The sequence below is a fragment of the Mandrillus leucophaeus genome, unplaced genomic scaffold, assembly GCF_000951045.1.
Source record: "Mandrillus leucophaeus isolate KB7577 unplaced genomic scaffold, Mleu.le_1.0 Scaffold360, whole genome shotgun sequence".
NCBI lineage: Eukaryota > Metazoa > Chordata > Mammalia > Primates > Cercopithecidae > Mandrillus > Mandrillus leucophaeus.
The window spans coordinates 3,194,382-3,215,115 of record NW_012103810.1 but is presented as its reverse complement, the minus strand read 5'-3'; the positions used below and the strand labels follow the sequence as shown (position 1 = coordinate 3,215,115).

At 54.2% G+C, this 20,734-nt stretch overlaps 1 protein-coding gene across 3 annotated transcripts in view; it reads left to right on the top strand.

Annotated features, from left to right (window-relative positions):
• The window catches only part of MYO7A (myosin VIIA), an 86,890-nt gene that overhangs the window by 20,199 nt on the left and 45,957 nt on the right, over nt 1–20,734 (top strand). For all 3 annotated transcript variants that reach the window (XM_011989738.1, XM_011989740.1, XM_011989739.1), the window contains exons 5-15: nt 7,509–7,693; nt 8,263–8,384; nt 8,465–8,607; nt 8,861–8,974; nt 9,867–10,020; nt 11,037–11,113; nt 11,753–11,872; nt 12,563–12,705; nt 13,711–13,921; nt 14,444–14,579; nt 17,678–17,784. In XM_011989738.1, the coding sequence (XP_011845128.1) occupies nt 7,509–7,693; nt 8,263–8,384; nt 8,465–8,607; nt 8,861–8,974; nt 9,867–10,020; nt 11,037–11,113; nt 11,753–11,872; nt 12,563–12,705; nt 13,711–13,921; nt 14,444–14,579; nt 17,678–17,784 (1,512 nt within the window). The remainder of the gene's footprint in view (nt 1–7,508; nt 7,694–8,262; nt 8,385–8,464; nt 8,608–8,860; nt 8,975–9,866; nt 10,021–11,036; nt 11,114–11,752; nt 11,873–12,562; nt 12,706–13,710; nt 13,922–14,443; nt 14,580–17,677; nt 17,785–20,734) is intronic.

Below are 20,734 nucleotides of genomic sequence, written 5' to 3'. Positions count from 1 at the left end.
GGCTTTTGTGGTGTGGTTGGGGTGGGGAGCGGTTTGTACTACACAGTTTTCATGTGTCTCTCTAGGCCTTGAAACCAATGGAAGGCCAGAGCGGAGTCAGTGAGCCGCTTGGTGCTTTGCCCAGGCACAGAAGGGCTGCTCTGCTGTGTGTTTGCTAAGGGGCTAGGACCTGCCATCAGGCCTCAGGGGCAAGAGAGGATGGATGGATGTCCTCAGGAGGGTGCTAAAGGAGGGACCATGCTCTGCTCCTCCTCCCCTCAAACCTTGATATTAGAAACACACACACACACACCACTCTCCACCTTCAAACTCAAGACGACAAATAAAGATGTCTTCCCCAGCCAGGACACAGCAGATTCCAAGAGGCTGAGCTCAGAGAAGAGCAGAATAATAAGGGTCCGTGCAGATCATTTACTCTAGAGCTTCTCACACTTTGTGGTCACAGGAACCCTTTATGTTCTTAAAAATTATTGAGGATTATTGAGGATCCCAAAGGACTTTTGTATACTGAGTTATATCTGTAGATATTTGCCATATTAGAAGTTAAAACTGAGACATTTAGAAACATATTAATTTTTGAAAAAGTAATCATGATAAATCTATTATAAGATAACATAAATAACATTTTTACTAAAAATGACATTTCCCAAAATAAAAAAAAATGGTGAGAAGAGTAGCATTGTTTTACAGGTTTTTTCAAATCTCTTTAATGTCTGACTTAATAAAGCCAACTGGATTCTCATCTCTGCTTAATGTCCAGTCTGATGGGATATTTTGGCTGAAGTGTATGAAGAAAATTTGGCCTCACAGATGTGTAGTTGGAAAAGAGAAAACTTTGCAGACTTCCTGCAAGGGTCTTGGACCCCCAGGGGTCTTTGGTCTACACTCTGAGAACTGCTGCTCTACCCCATAGCCCAGTTGCAGACAGGGAAACTGAGACGCCGCAGGTTTAATCAGGCCCAGAGAGGTGCCGTGCCCGGGTCACTGCCTGCTTCTGACCCAGCCCCATCCTCCAGCAGTGCAAGGGCAAAGGAAACCAAGGAGGTGCAACCCCCAGCAGGGAGCAGGAAGGATCCCCTTCCCTCCCACGCAGTGCCGGCCTGATTATCTCGAGACCCAGGCCCAGGGAAGGCTGGTACTAGGGGCATTACTAGGGGAGGTGTCAGGTCTGCAGGAGTGATTTGGCTCCCAGCTCAGAGGAGCGGTATTTGGGCTTCTGGAGGTGGATGAGGTTGGCTGGTAGAGATGGCATTCAGGAGGGGCATGGCCTGAATAAATGCTGGAGGCAGGGCCATGCTCGTGAGTGATCGGCAGGCACAGCATCCCTCAGGTTGTCAGGACCATGAAGGGGTGCCAGGGCCCAGGGCTGGAAAAGTCTCAGAGAGCCCCAGGTGTTGTCACTGAAGAATCACGACAAGGAGCTCTCAGGGCCAGGGGTTCAGTCCCTCTCAGAAGCCCTGAATTATGGTCCCTCAGCTGCCAGAGAGGTCCTCAGTCCTCAGCCACTCTCTGACTCTAGGTCCCTCTGCAGCTTTAGGCTCCAGAGGAGAGGCTGCATGTGGCTCCCTGCCGTCCATTGTTTGGGCACAGGAAGTGACTTTGGCAGAGAGCCCTCTAGCCCTGACGAAGCCCCTCTCACTGTGTTCCTCAGTCAGGCCTCACCTGCACTTAGAGGGGCAGGACATGGAGGGTACCTCCAGATGTCATCAGCATCACCCAGGCAGCGGGGAGGAGCTAGAACTTAAGCCCAGGGCAGGGACACCCACCTGCTGTATCTCACAAGGACCTGCTGGTGTCTACACCCCACTTCTTGGCAGCCCCCTCTTTGTTCCTTTCCCTGGAGGGCAAGTGGTCACTGGTGGGTGCTGGGGTCCTCTGTGGCCACTCACCCAGGCCTGGGCAGTCTTAGGTGAGCAGGGAGCCTGTCTACCTGCCTGCAGGGCACTTCCAGGGCCAATGCTTTGTCTTAGTCCTATGCCAAGGCTGGAACCCAAGGCCCACTCTCCTGTCAGGAGACGCAGAGGGCCCCGTCTCAGGGGAGGAGCTGGGTAAGATGGAAGTTGTCCCACCAGGCCTCCTGCAGACCAGTGTCTCAGCATCGCTCAGGGGCTTGAAGCCTGTGGGTCAGCCACAGTGCAGGCAAGCTGGTCCTCATGCGAGGGAGTCGGTAGGTCAGCTGCATCTAGGAACAAAGGCAAAAACAGGATTCATAAGGGAGAGGGAGGAAAAAACTTCAGACCCTGTGGGCTCAGTGAATCTTGTCTGTAAAGTTAGGAGGGTGGTGAGCTGATGCCCGGGCGGCCAGCAGAGGATTGCTTGGACATTACATCCTGCAGGAGAGTTTCAAAGAAAATAACTTCAGGGATTTATGGGTTCTCCAGAAAGGCCCCAAATCTGAACCATTTGCCTCATTTGAAGTTCTCACATAACCTTTCTGACTTATTTTCTGGGTGAGAGGGAGGAGGCGGGGCCATCCCCTGTGGAGGGATGGGGTAGGGGCCCAGGTAGGTGTCTAAGCTGCCTTCTTGTCCAGGATGCCTGGCCAGGAAACCACGCTGTGGCACCTGGAAGGGCTTCAGCTCCAATAGTCCGCCAACCTTAGATTCTCAGTGTCTCTTGGACATGCTCAAGAACTGCAGGATTCAAAGAGGTTTCCTTGACTCACCGAGTTCGTGATTCTGTGACTTGGTGGATGAGGTAGGATTAGAGCAGGGCTTTGAAGAAGCAACCGGGCCATTGTTCCACCCGGAAACTGTACCTGTCCCTAACCATGGTAACCCCCTGTCCCTTCATGGATTGGATTACCCTGGGCACAACACATGCACTCAGAACTTCCTCCGATTACCATGGCCAGCTCACAGCCTTGGGCCGGTGCATGCTCTGTTCTCGACTGCCTGTCCTGGGCTCTCCTGCCTCCAGCTTCCCTGTCCCCAGGAGCCCAAGAGAGCATCCCAGGGCCACACATCAGCCCTAGCCACTCCAGGATGAGGAAAGGCACTTAGAGAACATTTAGCAACCCCTCACTGCATGCCCAGAGAGCAAGGACTGTCCCCGCGTTGGGTGGAAGGGCTGGTGGGGACCCAGGGCTCTCTAACGCTGAGCAGAGGCTGGAGCCCTGATCTGGGAGGCAGGAGGCTGGTGTCCAGTCTTGGCGTGTGCCCTTGGGGACGTCCCTATCCCTGTCTGGTCTCAGCCTTTCGTAGGCACAACAGGGAAACTGCATGGAGTGGGCACCTCTGTGGCTCTGGGAAGACTTGTGAGTCCCAGGATGTGTTCTTGGTCTCCATGGCCTGCTAAATGCTAATGAAGTCCCCAGAGCCGACAGGCCTGGGTGCTTCCTGGAGGCGGTGAAATTGATTCCTGCTACATCTCTGTGGCCTCAGAGAGGCCCCCTGAGCTCTGTCTGGGGACCCCTAGGGGCCACATGTGCTGTATCCCTGGTTTGGGAACAGTCCTTCTCTCTCCCCACCCAACCTGTGGCTCCGCAGGGCAGATTTTACTACTAGAGATTTGAGCAAGAGGTCTGTGCTGGGCGTTCATTCTCTGCCAGTCTGAATCCTTAGAGTCAGAGAGACAGGCCAGAGGGCTCAGGGAGCAGTGCTAAGACCTTGGAGGACCAATGGGCACAGAAGCCCGGATAGGGCCAGGGTCTCATTGCCAGTGGTGGCCAGCCTCCTCTTCAGGAGACCCCAGCTGCTGGCTCTGCAGGTCCTGTGGGTGTGTTTCTGGGATCTGGGGAAGCCCAGGTGGAGAGGCCAGAGCTGGGGCTCTGGTGCCAGGGTTTCTCATTCACCCCACCCCCCACACATCTGCTGTGTGACCTTGGCAAGTCTCCCCACTTACTGGAGGCTCGCTTCTCTCATCTGCGAAAGGGGAATATGACCACACCTCCCGAGGCCTTCTGAGGAGTAAAAGGGGTGATGGAGCAGGAGCTGCAAAGTCCTGAGCCCAAGAGGGCTTGCTCTTGCCCTGTTGCTGGAAAGAATCCTCCTCACCGAGGAAAGAGGACTCGTTTCTTTTATTTGTTTTGTAGTAGTTAGGTAGATACATACATGCATACATACATATACAAAAGAGTATTCATTTTTTCTGCACAGATGGTAGCATCCCTTCCACGCTGTTCTGTGGTTTTCCACTGGCCACATCCCGACCGCCCTTCCCGTCAACGTAGCTGGGGCTGCCTCAGTGCTGCTGACAGGCCTGTCCCCTCGCTACCTTCCCTGCCGGTTGCTGTGGCTGGTGGTGGATGCTGTTCACCCAGTACTTCCCCGCCCATTGATCTAGTTGCTCTTTCAGCCACTCAGCAAATGTTGCTGAGCATCTCCTATGTGCCATGCATGGTGACAGGCCCTGAGGGATGGAGGCCTTGAATGGGGACTGTAGAGGAATCAGCTGGGCATGCTGAAGGAGACCTGTGGCTATGATGATTGTACAGGAAGGTGCCTGGCTTCCTGGAGGAGGCGTCATCTCGGCTTGGAACTGAAGGATGAGAAGGAATTATCCGGGTAAAGGGGTAGGGGAAGTGTGTCCCTGGTCTGAGATGGCAGGGGTTGGAGTGTGGTGCTTTTAACTGAAAGTTTCATATGAATGGAGCCTCTTGGTTGTGGGTTGAGGTTGACGAGGGTGGCAGGGGCCAGGGCTTGGGGCTTTGTGGGCAGGAAGAGCATTTGGACTTTGTCCGGAGGCTGTGGGAAACCGCTGGAGGATTTTCAGCAGGGATGATGTGGTTAGATGTTTTAAAAGCCGGCGCAGCTCTGAGTGGAGGATAGATTGTTGTGGGGGCGAGTGTGGAAGCCGGGAGCCCAGTGGGGAGGCACCTGCAGTGGGCTGCTGAGAAATGAGCGTGGCCTGGCCAGGGAGGCGGCATGCAGATGGAGAGTGGGAGTGGTGTGAGGGAGGGGTGTCCAGGGGCTCCCCAGGTTCCTGCCCTGGGTGAGAGATGTGGTGACGTTGTTGGTCAAGTTGGGAAGGCTGGAGAGAGCAGGGTTGGAGGGAAGGGGGAGCTCTGGTCTGGACGTGCCAGTGGCATCAAGTAGGGATGTCAGGAGGCTCAGGGCTGAAGGGTTCATGCGCAGGAGGACCCTCTGGGCTGTGGGCAGAGTGGAGAAGGCCGTAGGTGCCATGGGTGGGAGAAGGCTAGCCCCAGCCCTGGGCCAGCTTCTCAGAGCGTCTCAGCATCCCCCATTTCCCTCTCTGGACTGCCCGTGCCCTGCATGTGGCCACGGAGCCTGCTCCCAGGGCATCCCTCCACTGAGCTCTGACCACTTCCCGGAGGCTGGTCCATTAGGTCTGAAACGGCCTCTGTCTCCAGCCTGGGTGACTACCATTCATCCCCACAACTGCCGGGGTGACCTTTCAGCAGCAGACCTCCCAAATGTCACACCCTTTCACGTCTCTGTGCTTGCTACTCGTGGGCGGGCCCCCTGGCTCTCCCTCCCCTACACCCCTACCTCATGAGATCTAGGTGCCTCCATCAGGGCCCTCACACCCCAGCCTCCCCGTGTGTCTCAGCAGAGGGTTGTTGAATGGCTGCATGGCATCAGCCTGTGCTGTGTGGGGATCATGGGCCAGATGGCTGAGCATCACATTATTAAGAAGAAATCAGGAAGAAAGTTTTGTTGGGCATTGTGACACATGCCTGGAATCCCAGCTACTCGAGAGGCTGAGGCAGAAGAATCTCTTGAACCCAGAAGATGGAGGTTGCAGTGAGCTGAGATTGAGCCACTGCACCCAGCTTGGGCGACAGAGCGAGACTCTGCCTCAAAAGAGAGAAAGGAAGGTGGCGTTTATGTACCAGGCACCTGGCAAAATTATGTCTTTTCCCTTTAGTCTTTACAACAGCCAAGGGAAGTGGGTGTTAACCTCCCCTTTTACAAATGAGCAAACTGAGGTTTGCCAAAGGGACGTTCTTTGGGGCTGGTTCCTAGTCTGATGCAAGTTTCCACCGGAATCTAGCCAGCTCCCACGGCTGGGCAGGGCCGAGCTGTAGGGGACCGTGCCTGAGGGGTCCAAGGGCAGGGCCTGATCTGAGAGTTCAGCAGCCCTGAGCCATGTGGGTGCCATTCGTGGAAAATGCTCTTATAGCCCCTATTCCCCACTGACCAGCTTCCTTTTCTTCTGCTCTACTCTTTGCAACCTCAGACCAACTGCGGAGGGCGGGTGAGTGTGGCACAGAAAGCCGGCTCCAACTGGTGTCTTATTTGGTTGCCTGCTTGGCCTGGCTGCTCCCCTCCAACCTCCCACCCCCACCCCACCCTAGCTCTTCCTGCTTGGCTCTCATGGCATGGTTAGTAGGTCAGCACAGTGAGGCTCAAGTGCTTCCCTCCATGGGCTGATTGGAGGAAGAGGCTTAGGTGGGAAAGGAAGGTCTTCCTGGGCCCAGAGAAGGGCAGTTTCTGGCCAGCTGTCCTGGTCCAGGACAGCCAAGGCAGGACTGGAGGCTGGGTCTTGGCCCCACCTGGCCCCAGGGTGGGCGTTTCCCCTAGCATGCAGTGCCTGCAGCCAGGGAAGTCAGCTCCCTGCATGGCCACGGTAGGCTGAGGCTGCTGAGGCATAGCTGCGGCTCTGCTGTGATGCACTGAACCCTGAATGGGAGGGGGAGGGTGGACTGTCACCTCCCCTGGACATCTTTCTTCAGCCTCTCCAGGCCCCAGATATCAATACATCCACTGCCAATTATGGTCTAGGCCTGCCTGACCTTTTCAAGTTTGAGACTTGGGGTGGGAGGAGGGAGAAGTAACCCTGAGTGCCTCACCCTGCTGTGGTGGCAGGAGGGCCAGCCTGTTGTCCCCTGTGGCAGGACCCCAAGCCCACAACAGGAAGCCTTGCCTACAGACAGCTGATCTTTGCACTAACAGAGGAGCCCAAGTAGAGAACCCTCTTAAGGCTATCTGAGGTGCACCTGGCCCCTGTGCCTATGCTGTGCAGGATGACTGGAGGTGTTCTCTCCCCCAGAGCACAGCATCTCCCTTTGTCCTGGGGCAGTGCTACAGAGAGTGGGGCCCACCCAGCCCCCAAGCCACTTACCCCAGCTCCTTCAGCTCTTTATAGCTCATTTCTCACACCCCTCTCCCTCACCAACCTGGCCTCCCCCCGGACATGGTCTCGTTGATTAATTTCACTCCAAAAGCTTGGGATACAGGGCCTGAAGCCCATGGTGGGAGTCAGCATTTGCAGAGTACCTACTGTGTGCCATGAATTTTAAAAGATACCACCTCCTCTAATCTTCACAAGCAGTTATACTCATTTTTACAGATAAAGAGAAGGAAATCTAGGCGTAGAGACACCACCTAACTCTTCATCAAATGTCACTGAGCACTAACTCCGAGCCAGACCCAGTGCTGGATGGATGGCCCTGCCCCAGCTCCTAAGGAGGCCCGATTCTGGCTCCAGGTCCACCCACACGACTCCAAAGCCAGGACTCTTCCCTCCAGAGCAGAGCCCAAGAGCTTTCTAGAGTCAGAGTCTCCCACACAGTCAGTGAGCTCCCCATCTCTTGCTGCCCACAGACGTATACGGGCTCCATCCTGGTGGCCGTGAACCCCTACCAGCTGCTCTCCATCTACTCACCAGAGCACATCCGCCAGTATACCAACAAGAAGATTGGGGAGATGCCCCCCCACATCTTTGCCATTGCTGACAACTGCTACTTCAACATGAAACGCAATAGCCGTGACCAGTGCTGCATCATCAGGTGGGCGGCCCAGCACCTGTGTGGAGCTCCAGGCTTAGGACCGAGAGCTCTAGCTGTGGGTTCCTGCTGATACCTCTAGGGATTGCCCGTGCTATCGGAAATGCCATCAAGCTCCTCAGGAACCAGACCTATGTACTCTGTGCTGTGTAACAATGTAGAAAATCACCTCCCCTTTCTCAGGTATTATATCTCTACGCTACCAAAGCTCACGTTAGCTTTTGAGGCCAGCCTTGTTTACTGCTGGCTCCTGTTAAGTTGTGGTCAGTTGACATCTCAGGCTCCTATTTTCTTTCGGACAGAGGGTAAAAGACAGAGCATTGACTGCACGTCTAATATGCGTTGTTCTCTATGGCAAGTACAGATGCAGGGGTGTTTGTGTCTGAATGAAGGTGAAGGAGAATGCGGTAGAGCACTGGGCCCTTGAGCCCTGCCCCAGCCCTGGAGGGTCCATATTGTCAGCCGGTATTACAGATGGGGGAGCTGGTGGATGGTGCAGCCTGGGCTGAGTTCCAGTTGGGTGGGGAGTCCCTGTAGGTTGTGACAGGTCCTGCCACTCCCTTCCTCTGCAGTGGGGAATCTGGGGCTGGGAAGACGGAGAGCACAAAGCTGATCCTGCAGTTCCTGGCAGCCATCAGTGGGCAACACTCATGGATTGAGCAGCAGGTCTTGGAGGCCACCCCCATTCTGGAAGGTAGGGCCACGGTTCCGATGGTGGGACCAGGCAGTGGAGCGGGAGAGGGCTTTGCCAGTGACACCCTACTCACTCCACAGCATTCGGGAATGCCAAGACCATCCGCAACGATAACTCAAGCCGTTTCGGAAAGTACATCGACATCCACTTCAACAAGCGGGGCGCCATCGAGGGCGCCAAGATTGAGCAGTACCTGCTGGAGAAGTCGCGCGTCTGTCGCCAGGTGGGCCTGAGCCCCAGGGATGCAGGAATAGACCCAGGTCCCTGGCCTCAGGGGTCTGTGTGGCCCTGATGCTCCCCTACCTGCCTGTATTGCTGCCTGCTTGCCTCTGTGCTGGAAACCCCACCATGAAACCCACCGATGGGCTTCTCCACAAGCCGTTTGTTAAAATAGTAGACCATCATCCCAGGCTAGATGCTGATGGCCTCCTCCAGCCCGCCTCCCCTGGCCCCCAACACTGTGCCCACATTTTCAGGCCCCAGATGAAAGGAACTACCACGTGTTCTACTGCATGCTGGAGGGCATGAGTGAAGATCAGAAGAAGAAGCTGGGCTTGGGCCAGGCCTCTGACTACAACTACTTGGCCATGGTGAGGCGCAGGCGGGCACCTGGCTAGGGGGGCATCCACCCTAGGATTGCAGGGAGCTGGCTGCTGCAGACTCAGCCTTGAGGTCTCACTGGTCACAGGGCTCAGGTGCCAGCTTCTTGCTGGCTTGTCTGGACACCAAGGAGAAGTGGGCCCCTGGCCATTGCTGCCACCAAGCAAAGGATGGGGGACCTTGAGGCATGCACATGGCAGGCTGGCTTGGGGAGCACCACTCCTTTAGCCTTGGGGAGAGCCCATGTCTGGTTGCCTGGGCTGGGCTGGGGTGGGCCAGGCCACATGGACGTACATGTGGGCTACGGCACCTGAAGCATGTGCATGTATGTGCATGTGTGTGTTGTAGGTGTGACAGGTGACCCTGGACACTTCCTGTAGCTGGCTGGCGCACACGTGCACGCACACACACACATCTTGTAGACACATAGAAGATGCGGTGTGCCCCCGTCGATGCCCTGCTTGTATGCAGTTACCTCTCTCCTCTGTCTCCACCAGGCAGTACCTGCCTAGGGGGTCAAGTCCCTGATAGTGGGTATCCCTGGGGGGGCTACAGGAGCCTAGTAGGGCCTAAGTGCTGTGACTGCCAGGTGGGCAACAGGGGCTGGCTTGGCATCAGTGACCTGTCTGCTCTTCTTCGTGGGAAGAAGGGGCACCAGCACCCCCAGGTGTGGAGAATGAGTTCCTGGGGAGCCCGGGCTTTCTAGACCCTCCAGACTTTCTGGAGGAGTTGTGGTGCTCACCAGGTAAGGTCAGCGCCCAGGGCCCCAGGCTGGCCTGGCCTGTCAGGCAGAAAGGGCCTTTTGGGCAGGCAGCCAGGCACTGCCCCTTTGGGGGTACACTGACATCCTTCTGCACCCCACTCTCCCACCCTGCCCACCAGGGTAACTGCATAACCTGTGAGGGCCGGGTGGACAGCCAGGAGTACGCCAACATCCGTTCCGCCATGAAGGTGCTCATGTTCACTGACACCGAGAACTGGGAGATCTTGAAGCTCCTGGCCGCCATCCTGCACCTGGGCAACCTGCAGTATGAGGGTGAGGTTGCGCTGCCCTTGCCCTGCCCCACCCCTGCGCCAAGGGCAGTGCAGTGCCTTGCTGCCCACACGGTATTGGTGGCTCATTTTCTGTCCCAACACATGCCCTCTTTGGGATGGAAGCTGGGAAGAATTCGCCTGTGGGTAGATTTGAACAGGTCTGCTAGCTTGAAATCAGCGTTGGGTGTAGTGTCGCTGTGCTGACAGTCCACCATGGAAAGGTACAGTTAAAGTATATTGGGAGTTGTCTATGGACCCTTTAAGACTCACTTCAAAGTTGGTTTCTTCTTTAAAGTCAGATGTCTTAGAGAGAGGGTTTATCTTTGAACTAATCATTGTAAGGTGTGCGTGACTGGATAGCCATCTTTGGAAAGGGAGAAGGCTAGGGAAGGGAACACGTTCACTCATCTAACATTCTTGGACACCCACTGTGTGCCAGGCTGGGAGGTGGTCCCCTGAGGCAGGTGGCGGGTCTCACTCTGCTCTTGCCTCTGGTTCCCAGCATGGTCCCCAGGCAGAGTAGGAGCCCCAGGAAATGTGTCCAGGAAATGAATAATCCCAGCACTAAGGAGATCACAGTCTAGTCATCTTGAAAGACTAAGAGACACAGGGAAATGTAAGCTGACAGAAGGAAGAGCTTGTGCAAAGGCCCTGAGAACAGAGCACATGTTGGGACGGGCAATCCAAAGTTTGTCTAACAGGAGCCAGGGTTGCTGCCAAGAGCCCTGGGAGTAGGGAGAGAGCTGCAATAACCAGTGTCTGTTCCTTGAATGCCAGGCATGGTGCCATGTGTGGGGCATACATGGTCCCTACCCTCATGGTGCCTGCAGTCTCATGGTGAGAACATTAATCAAATACACCTTGACCCGGGGAAGCATTTAGTCACAGTGCTGATGCCCTCCCTAGACAGGGCAGGACCCCGGCAGCAGGAGTGACAGCCTAGTCCTCTTAGGACAGTCCCCTTGCCCCTGTTGCCCACACTCCCTCCCCTGATGCTGTGCCCCTTACTGCCAACAGCCCGCACATTTGAAAATCTGGATGCCTGTGAGGTCCTCTTCTCGCCGTCGCTGGCCACAGCTGCATCCCTGCTTGAGGTCAGTGCCCGGCCTTTCTCCCCTCCACGACTTCTGTCTGTCTGAAGGGTTGAGTTCAAGCTCACTGGGGGCTGGGATGTGGGAACCACATTGCTGGGACCCTCTGGTTTGGAGAGTTCTGTTCAATATGGAGAAGCAACTGTGTGCAGGTCCTGTGCTAGGCACAGGTCCTGGAGGAGCTGCCCTGGGGATGACGGGGCAGGTGGGGGCCCTGTGATACCCTGGGCTATGTGACCCTGGGTGAGTCATCCCTGCCTTCTGGGCCTCAATCTCCACATCTGGGCAAAGGGCACTGGTGTCCATGGGTCAAATGCATTGAGTCTGTCTGTCTTTTAGCAAACACTTACTAGGGTTGGAAAACGGGGATGAATAAAGCCAGAGTTAGGGATGGTCCTAGAAAGGACAGGTGACATGCTGGAGGGAGTTAAGCGGGGCTGTCAAGGAGACAGAAGTTCCTTCCAGGCAGCATCATGGCAGGTTTCCATGGCTGGGGAGAATTTGGCCGTGGGCCCTGGGCTGGCGTGCTTAGTGGAGGCAGTGGTTTGGGCCAGGCCAGTGCTGGAAAGTGGAGGGGTCTGGTTGTGGGTGGAGGGAAGGGGCAGGCTGGATGGTGAGCACCGGGGGTGTTGCCTGCACCAGGTGAATCCCCCAGACCTGATGAGCTGCCTGACCAGCCGCACCCTCATCACCCGTGGGGAGACGGTGTCCACCCCACTGAGCAGGGAGCAGGCACTGGACGTACGCGACGCCTTCGTCAAGGTGGGCCGGAAGAAAGGGGCCGCTTGCTTGCCCTAACTCTCGGGAAGTTGGGCTGTTGATGGGCAGGTGCCAAGGAGTCCTGGGAGGCGGGTAGACGTCTGGGTCACCACCCCTGCCTGCCCCGGGGCCACAGTCGACCTTCCTCGAGTCCCAGGTGCCTGTGCTCCTCTGGGACCTTCCTAGCTCTGGCCACCCCAGGCCCTTGGCTTTTGGCCTGCTTTGATCAGCCATGCTGCTCCCAGCCCCGGGTTACTCTCTTTGGTCTTTCTGTAGAAGACACAGAAGAGGGGGGCTGGATCGGGTCCTGTTTCTACAGCCACATGTTTGCCATTCATGGAGCCTTCACCCACCACACCAGGCCCTGGGCTGTGTTCGGGGACCTCAGAGATAAACAGGGTTGGATAGAGAGATGAGAGCCCCAAGGAGGGCTCCTTCCCCAGCTGCAGGGTCAGGGAAGGCTTCTCAGAGAGGAGCTATTATCTCAACAGAGCCTTGAAGAATGTGTAGGAACTGTTCAAGCAGGAGAAGGGGGCTCCAGGCAGAGGGAACAGCTTAAGTAAAGGGTTGGGGGTTCCACATATCACTTTGTTCCACGCAAGGGCTGGAGTGAGGCCGCGAAGGGTCCACGAGCCTGGCCTGTCCCCCAGGGAAGGGTGTGGCTGGTGCCAGTGGCTGATCGCTGCCTTTCAGGGGATCTACGGGCGGCTGTTCGTGTGGATTGTGGACAAGATCAACGCTGCAATTTACAAGCCTCCCTCCCAGGATGTGAAGAACTCTCGCAGGTCCATCGGCCTCCTGGACATCTTTGGGTTCGAGAACTTTGCTGTGAACAGGTACCGCATGGGGCTCTGCTCATGGGAATTTCCTTCCCCAATATGGACATAAGAAATAATCATGTGTCTCTCTTGTGAAGCACATTTAGTTGCCTCCTGATACACTCTGCCAGGCTGTTCCACCATCACGGTGGACCCTCTCCCCTTCTTTCTCATCCCCTTGTGTCCCTCACCTCCCCAAGGTCAGCTGAGCCTGGCTGGGGTTGTGAGGAGGCTGTACACATCCTGAACACTTGGGGAGGCAACCTCTGGTCTCCAGGCCCCGCTGGCCACTGCTGATCTGCCCAGATCCATGCTGCAAGGTGTCTCAAAGCAGGGAGGCCAGGCCTGAGCCACACTTGTGTTGGGGTCTCAGCCACCCTTGGGATTCTCTGCCTTTTAGGGGCTATGTGAGGGGCTGATGGGTGTGTCATGTACAGGTGGGTCCTGGAGCCCCACTTCCTGCTGGGAAGTCAGGACCTGGCAAGTCATGTCAGTTCCTGTGCTGTTTGGATGTCTCAAAGCCCTCCTCCAGCACCAAAACACCACACTCAACACACAGGGCTGTGTCCGTGGCTCGGCCTTGTCTGCAGCCGGGGCTGTTTCCCAAGCCTTGTCAGCCCCCTTCCCACCTCCCAAGGCCACTTTCAATATCCCTGTACGGCCCACCAGCCAGCATCTGGGCTTTTTCTCTCCCAGGCAATCTGCCTGGGGTTTGGGTGCCCAAATGCCAATCCCCAGCCCTCCCCAGGGCTTGATCATGCAAGAGAAAGGGTCCTGAAAAGCCTTAACTCTCCTTCTGGCTCACGGAGTGACCCTGGACAAGTCCTTTGCCCTTGCTGGGCCTCCATGTCCTCCTCTGCACCTGGAGGGAGGTGGACTTGATAAACCCCCTTGCCTCAGAGTTTGGAGTCCACAATGGGAGCAGCTTGCTAAAGGCCACGCTGCAGGTGGAGGCAGAGCCAGGCCCTGAACTGCAGGGTGGGGCCTGAACAACACCCTTACCCCATCCCTGTGCCCCTGTAGCTTCGAGCAGCTCTGCATCAACTTTGCCAATGAGCACCTGCAGCAGTTCTTTGTGAGACACGTGTTCAAGCTGGAGCAGGAGGAGTATGACCTGGAGAGCATCGACTGGCTGCACATCGAGTTCACCGACAACCAGGACGCCCTGGACATGATCGCCAACAAGCCCATGAATATCATCTCCCTCATCGATGAGGAGAGCAAGTTCCCCAAGGTGGGCCGGTCCTGCCGCCACCTCCCGGGGTCTTGGGTGTGCACAGCTTCCTTCCCTGCTCTGAGCCACAGCTTTCCTCATCTGCAAAATAGGACTAATGATACCCACCCCTCAAGGTGGCTCTGGGGCCAATTCAAGTACAGTCATCTGCCATTTGGGAATCACCTACAGTCCACGGGGTCCTGGGCCAGGCCATGAAGATCCAAGCATGCAGTTGGCACAGAATGGGTGCTCAGGACACAGCATATATCTCAGAGCTGGGGAGGGGGAGACGGGATTGCACCCATGATTTTAGTCTTGGGAAATCGATTGTCTAAACTGGAATGCACTTTCAAAGTTGCGTAGTTCCAATTCATCCACTTAAGAGTTGGGGAAATGGGGGCCCAGAGAGCTCCTATGTGAGGTAGAAATAAAGGCAGGGGAAGCTCCTGAAGAAGAGACAGGGTGCAAATACATGGGCAGGGAGGGGAGTGGGGCCCATGGAGGAGAGGGTGGACTCACAGTTGCCCCTCCACTCCCCAGGGCACGGACACCACCATGTTACACAAGCTGAACTCCCAGCACAAGCTCAACGCGAACTACATTCCCCCCAAGAACAACCATGAGACCCAGTTTGGCATCAACCATTTTGCAGGTGTCGTCTACTATGAGACCCAAGGTACAGAGGGCTGCCAGCTGTCTGTCACTCCCTGCCTGTAGCCCTGCCTTCCCCTTCTCCAGCCCAGGAATAAGATATCCGGAATTTTAAAGATTTTTAAAATTTGTGATTTTATATATATATATATATATATATATATATATATACACACACACACACACACACTTGACTAAAATGGCCAAGTGTTGGATTCAGTGGCATTAAGTACTTCACAGTGCTGCACATCCAGTACTGCTAATTCCAGGGCTTTCTCGCCGCCCCAAACAGAGCCTCTGCATGCATGGAGCGATACCTCCTTTCCCAACCTCTAGTCCCCTGTAACCTGTGTTCTACTTCTGTCTGTGAGTTTGACTATTCTAGGTACCTCATATAAGTGGAATCATATGATATGGCTGTACATCATTTAATGTCATTTATGAGAATGTGTCGTTAGGCAATTTGGTCATTGTCAATCATCGTAGAGTGTAGTTACACACCTAGATGGTCCAGCCTACTACACAGCCAGACTATCTGGTATGGCCTATTGCCCTCAGGCTACAGACCTGTACAGCATGTTCTTGTACTAAATACTGTAGGCAGTTTTGACAGAATGGTAAGTATTTGTGCATTTAAACATAGAAAAGGTACAGTAAAAATACATCATTACCATCTTAGGCACCACTATTGTATCCGTAGTTGGCTGAAATGTCATTATGCGGTGAAGGCATGACTGTCCTTTTGTGTCTGGCTTGTTTCATTTAGCATAATGTCGTTAATTTTCAACCATGTTGTAGCATGTATCAATTGCCCTCATTTTCATGGCTGAATAGTATTTCATTGTGTGGATAAACATTTTGCTTATCCATTTATCTGCAAATGGACATTTGGGGTTGTTTCTACCTTTTGACTTTTGTGAACAGTGCTGCTCTGAACACTAGTGTGCAAATATGTATTCAAGTCCCTGCTTTCAATTCTTTTGAATGGGCTCAATGCTTGTTTGTACATTTAGGGAAACTGAGGTTCAGAACAAGGTGGGGGCTTGACTGTCCTTACCTGATACAACATAGCCCATTAGGCTCAAAGTCAGGCCTAGAACCGGCCCAGTTACCCGCTAAGACTTTCGGCAACAAGACCAAGCATGAGCTTTGAAGACCATGCATCTTCTTTTCCCCTGAGGACATGGAACTGGGTTCATGTTAAAGCTGGAAGTTAAGAAGAGGGGTCAGAACATGGGCTTATCTCACTTGGAATTCTTACAGGGTTTGTCAAAAGACTGCAGACTTCCCTTGCCAATCCCTTCCCACCCACCCTGGTATAAAGGGCCAACCTCAAATTGGCATCAGTTATGGGCTGTGTCTACCCTGAGCCCTGCCATACAGCCTCAAGGGATCTTACCCATAGTCAAAGGCCAATTAACCCATAAATATCTATACCTACTATGTACCACAAAAAATTAAAAATTAATTTTTTTTAAAAAAGGCCAAAGACATTCAAACATGCTATAACCCATCCGTTTCTTACTCCCTTGCTGAACTGGTCCAGAAGTCAGCAGTGTATCAGTGAGCCAGGGTGCAGTGGTAGAATCTGATGGCGGCTCAGGCTCCCTTAAAATACTGGACTGTGAGATTCAATCTTATTGTTGGAAGAAGGAAGCAGACATTAAGTTTGAAGGACTGTCGTGCAAACAAATTGGTCTTTCATTTGGAGTAATAGAGGATTGTATTTTTCCGTTCAGTTCAACCAGTATGCTCTTAGCATCTATTATGTACCAGGCTTCATGATGTTGCTGAGGATACAGAAGTGATAATTGAGTAATCTCTATGCTGAGTTATAAAACCATAGAATGCTATGTCTGGAGGGAACATAAGGGTCATCTACCTTAATAGAATTGGAAACTGAAGCCCAGAAAGGGAAATGGCTTGCCTAAGGTTGTTAAACGAGACTAAATGACTGGAAAGAATTCTACCAGCATTTTCTAGTTCACAAAGAACCTATTCAATAGAGCATCTTATTTATGATGTGGATTTATGAAGTGGGCGGTATTAGGTGTTCTGAAGAGAAGCAAGCTTGTGGGCAGTATCCTTCCCACCCAACAGTTAAGGAACCTGGAGTCCCAGAATGGGGGTCTTTCTAGGATTACATAGTGAGTCTGTCAGAGCTTTAATGAGAACCCAATTACATCCCACTGCAAGGCCCACCCTCCATTCCTGTGTGCACCCTGCAACTCCCCCCTCCCCAGGTGCCAGGCGGGCAGCCTAGTACTAGTTCTCTGTGCAGTCTGCCATTCATGGGCAGCCTTTGTCCTACTCTGTGCAGTGGCACTCCCCCTCAGTCATCTGCAGTCCCTGGACACCCTGTCTCTTGCCCCACTCTACCAACCCCCTCCCCATTAACCAGTTGCCGACTCCTTGGTCCCTGTGAGTGGCAGCCTTCTCTGGGGTCTGTGTGGTGTGGGAGAATCTCCCTAGGCTCCTGGGGGTCCTGGGGGTCCTGGGTCCTGGGTCCTGGGTGCAGAGAATCTCCTTTGCACCGGCATCCTGGGTTCAAGTCTTAACTCTGCCCATGGCTTATTGGGTGATGTTAGACAACTCACTTAGCTTCTCTGAACATTGGTTTTCTCCCTTTGGGGGCAGAGGAGGTAATCCCTACCTGTCCCACATAGAAGGATCTGTGAGGGGTCCTCGTAAAACATAACACACTGTCCAATCACAAGGTGGTTTTAATGAATTCCTTTAATATTAGCTTGTACCAGATCAACACACATTCTCTCCCAGGTCACACACTTACTTAACAAGGCCTTTTGATGTCTTAGTTCAAAAGACTCATGGTGGCTTTGGGGTGATTGGTCAGGAAGGACGCCTGCTTTCTCCTGGAGACTGAGACCCCCTGCCCTTCTTGAACAGGTCTGGAAGAGGGGAGCTGTGTTGTTGGGGAGATGGCCCCTCACTTTCTCTGTGATCTTGGGCAAGTCTCTGTCCCCTCCAGGCCTCAGGGTCCCCCACCATGAAACGGATATGGTGGAACTAGTGGATTTTGAGGTTCCTTCTGGCTCAGATGTTGTGGGTTTGGGGAGGCCCTCCCAGAGCTGGTGAGATGTGACTGTTGTTTGCTGCTCGCAGGCTTCCTGGAGAAGAACCGAGACACCCTGCATGGGGACATTATCCAACTGGTCCACTCCTCCAGGAACAAGTTCATCAAGCAGATATTCCAGGCCGACGTCGCCATGGTAAGCCGGGCGTGGTTTCCGTTGTTCGGGAAGGGCCCCCACAGGCCAGGCCTGGGTCTGAGGCCTGCCCTTGTCCAATAGCTTCATCTGAGCCCCCCTGGCCACATAATGGGTATGGAGCTTTGCTGTGGCTCCAGGAGGGGCCTGGAGGGGCCTCAAAGCTGTTCCCATCTGGTCCTCTTATTGTACTAATTGGGAGATGTGGCTGGGGTGCAAGGCCCAGAGAAGAGTCACCTGAGAGGTCACAGAGCAGAACTGGTCAGGGCTTGGTTTACTGTGGGGGTCCACCCCCTGGAACCCAGCTGCTAAAGGGAGCACAGGCAGAAAGAGCACGTCCAGCCTGAAGGATGTGGGGTGGGTGTGGATACTCAGAGAAGCTGGCAAAGAAGGCATGTCTGCAGATCCCATCAGACAGTGGGAGAACTGCCCCCTCCGCCTTTCCTTAGGCCCTAGGGTGAGGGTCTAATAGATTTTCTCCTGCAGGGTTGCATGCGTTTTTATTTCCTATTTTCCTCCTGTCCCATGGTTCCCTGGAGGGTGCATGGAAGGCCTCACGGGGAAGACAGCCCCCGCTCCCTCCATGCCTGTCCAGGTGCCTGGTGGTCCCCTGCCCTCAGGACCATCAAGACATCACAGAGCTTCCAGGACCCCAACCCTCTCCCTGAGGGTCCCCCTCTCTCCGTGGTGGATTTTGAGTGGTTTTGTGACCCACCACGTTCTCCTTGCCCCTCCTCTCCCCATCTCACTCTGCACCGTGGTTCCTGTTGTAGTTTCTCTGTGGTTATTCATCGGGCACTCTGCGCCACTCAGCAGCTGCTGCGAAGGTAAAAGACCCCAGCGGCCTGGTGGGACTTGGTCCCGAGCCCCCACGGTGCTGAGGCTCGGGGAAAGGGTTGGGCTTTTTCTCCTTTTTTTGGAGTGTGTTTTTGTGTGGAGTGGTTTGTGGAGTGATTTTTGTGTTTGGTTTTTGAGTTGTGTGTGCTGTAGGCATTTCTTTCTTCAAGGAGGAAACTGAGTCCTAGAAAAGGGGCAAGTCTTGCCGAGGGTCCTCTGGGAACCAGGGACAGAGCAGGGACTCGAACACAGGTCTCCTAAGGCCCCTTGGAGGCATCAATCCCTGGTCCTTCCACCAGGCCCTAGTGGGCGCCTACAGCCATGCCTTGGTCGGATGCTCAGATAACCTTGCAAGGCAGGAGGGACAGGTGGCATTTTCTGCATTTTGCAGATGAGAGACTGAGGCTGAGAGAGGGGATATGACTCATTCCAGGTCACAGCATTCTGACGGGGAGCTGGGACTAGGAGACACCATTCCCCGGACCTCCTTAGGCCTGAAACAGCAGCCCTGCTGTGTCCTGAGCTCTGGTTCAGGCTGTGGCTCCCATGGTGCTCTAGATCCCAAAGGTGCTGGGTACCCCTTAGCAACAGCATAGTGCTGTCAACCCCTTTGCCTCTTTTTCTCTCCTCAGACCTTCATTTCCTCTCTGCCAAATACTGACATCCTTCCACTTTGGCCTGGTGCTGAGTCCCTCTTCCTTCCTGCCTGCCTGGCAGAGTTCTGAAACAATCCACACACCCCCGGCAGTAGACAGGGCATGTCAGGAGCAAGGAGCTTGTCTGGATGGTGGCCTCTCCCCTCTGCCCATGGATCAGCCCTGGAACAACCTCCCGCCCCCACTCACCCCGACAGACCAACACTGTAGGCTGGCCGACTGCTGGGGTGCATGCAGGGCCGACCTGAGAGAGGGGAGTCCCAGGTACTGGAAGCTCTAGCACCCAGGAGAGTCCCCACCCGAAGGCCCTGTGCTGTAAGGTGGCCGCACTGCTGAGACAGGCGTGGCTCTGGCCTCTCCCACTCTTTCATCTTCTCCTATAGCCCTGCTGGCCCCACTCAGTGGCCCATCCATTCCTCCTGGTCTTGGGCATACTCTGGTTAAACCCCATCTTCCCCTCCTACCTGTTCTCTCTCCTCTCTCTTTTCAAAGCTCCTGGAGGCATCTGGGAATGTTGCATGATATTTCCTGCTCTGAGTTTCCTACTTCTGGGACTAGAACCCATTTACTGAGAAATCCTGGAGAGGTCAAAGTGCAGGATCCCAGAGTCTCCGGAAATGGCCCACCCCGGAGGAAGTTTTAGGAGCAGAGAATTAGGATACAACAGTGACCAATCTGATACCAGTTACATCTACTGGGCACCTCTTCTGAGCCAGGCTACGAGCTAAGCACTTATATTTATCAGCTCATTCACTCCCCACTGCAACCTGGCGAGTAATTACTATTACTCCCACTTTACAGGTGAAGAAACAGGGGCCCAGGCTGGGTGTCGTGGCTCGCACCTATGATCCCAGCACTTTGGGAGGCGAAGGCAGGAGGATTGCTTAAGGCCAGGAGTTCAAGACCAGCCTGGGCACCATAGTGAGACCCTGTGTCTACAAAACGATTTTAAATTAGCTGAACATGGTGGTGAGCGCTTGTAGTCGCAGCTGCTTGGGTGGGGGCGCTGAGAAAAGACGATTCCTTGAGCCCAGGAGTTGGAGGCTGCAGTGAGTTGTGATTTGCCACTGCACTCCAACCTGAGTGACAGAGGGCAACCCTGTCTCTAACATTTAAAGAAAGAAACTGGGGCCCAGAGAGACCAAGGTGCTCGCTGAGGTCGCACACCTTGCGACACACCAGGGATTCGAGCGCAGGCCTGCCTCAGGGACTTGTCTAAGGCCATATACAAGAGTGGGCTAAAGTGAGATTTTCCAAGTTCCTGCCTTTTAAAATATAATTTTAATTTTTAAAAATTTACCGTGCTGGCTCCATAAACGTCGCATCTTAGGAAAGAAAACATACTTCGTAACTCCTAGAAACACAGTGGCTTTTTTAAAGGAAGATGAAAATCAGCTTGGTTAATTGTTTATTCAACGGCAGTGTACTAGTGGCAATGCTCCTATCAGGATGGAAGCCCA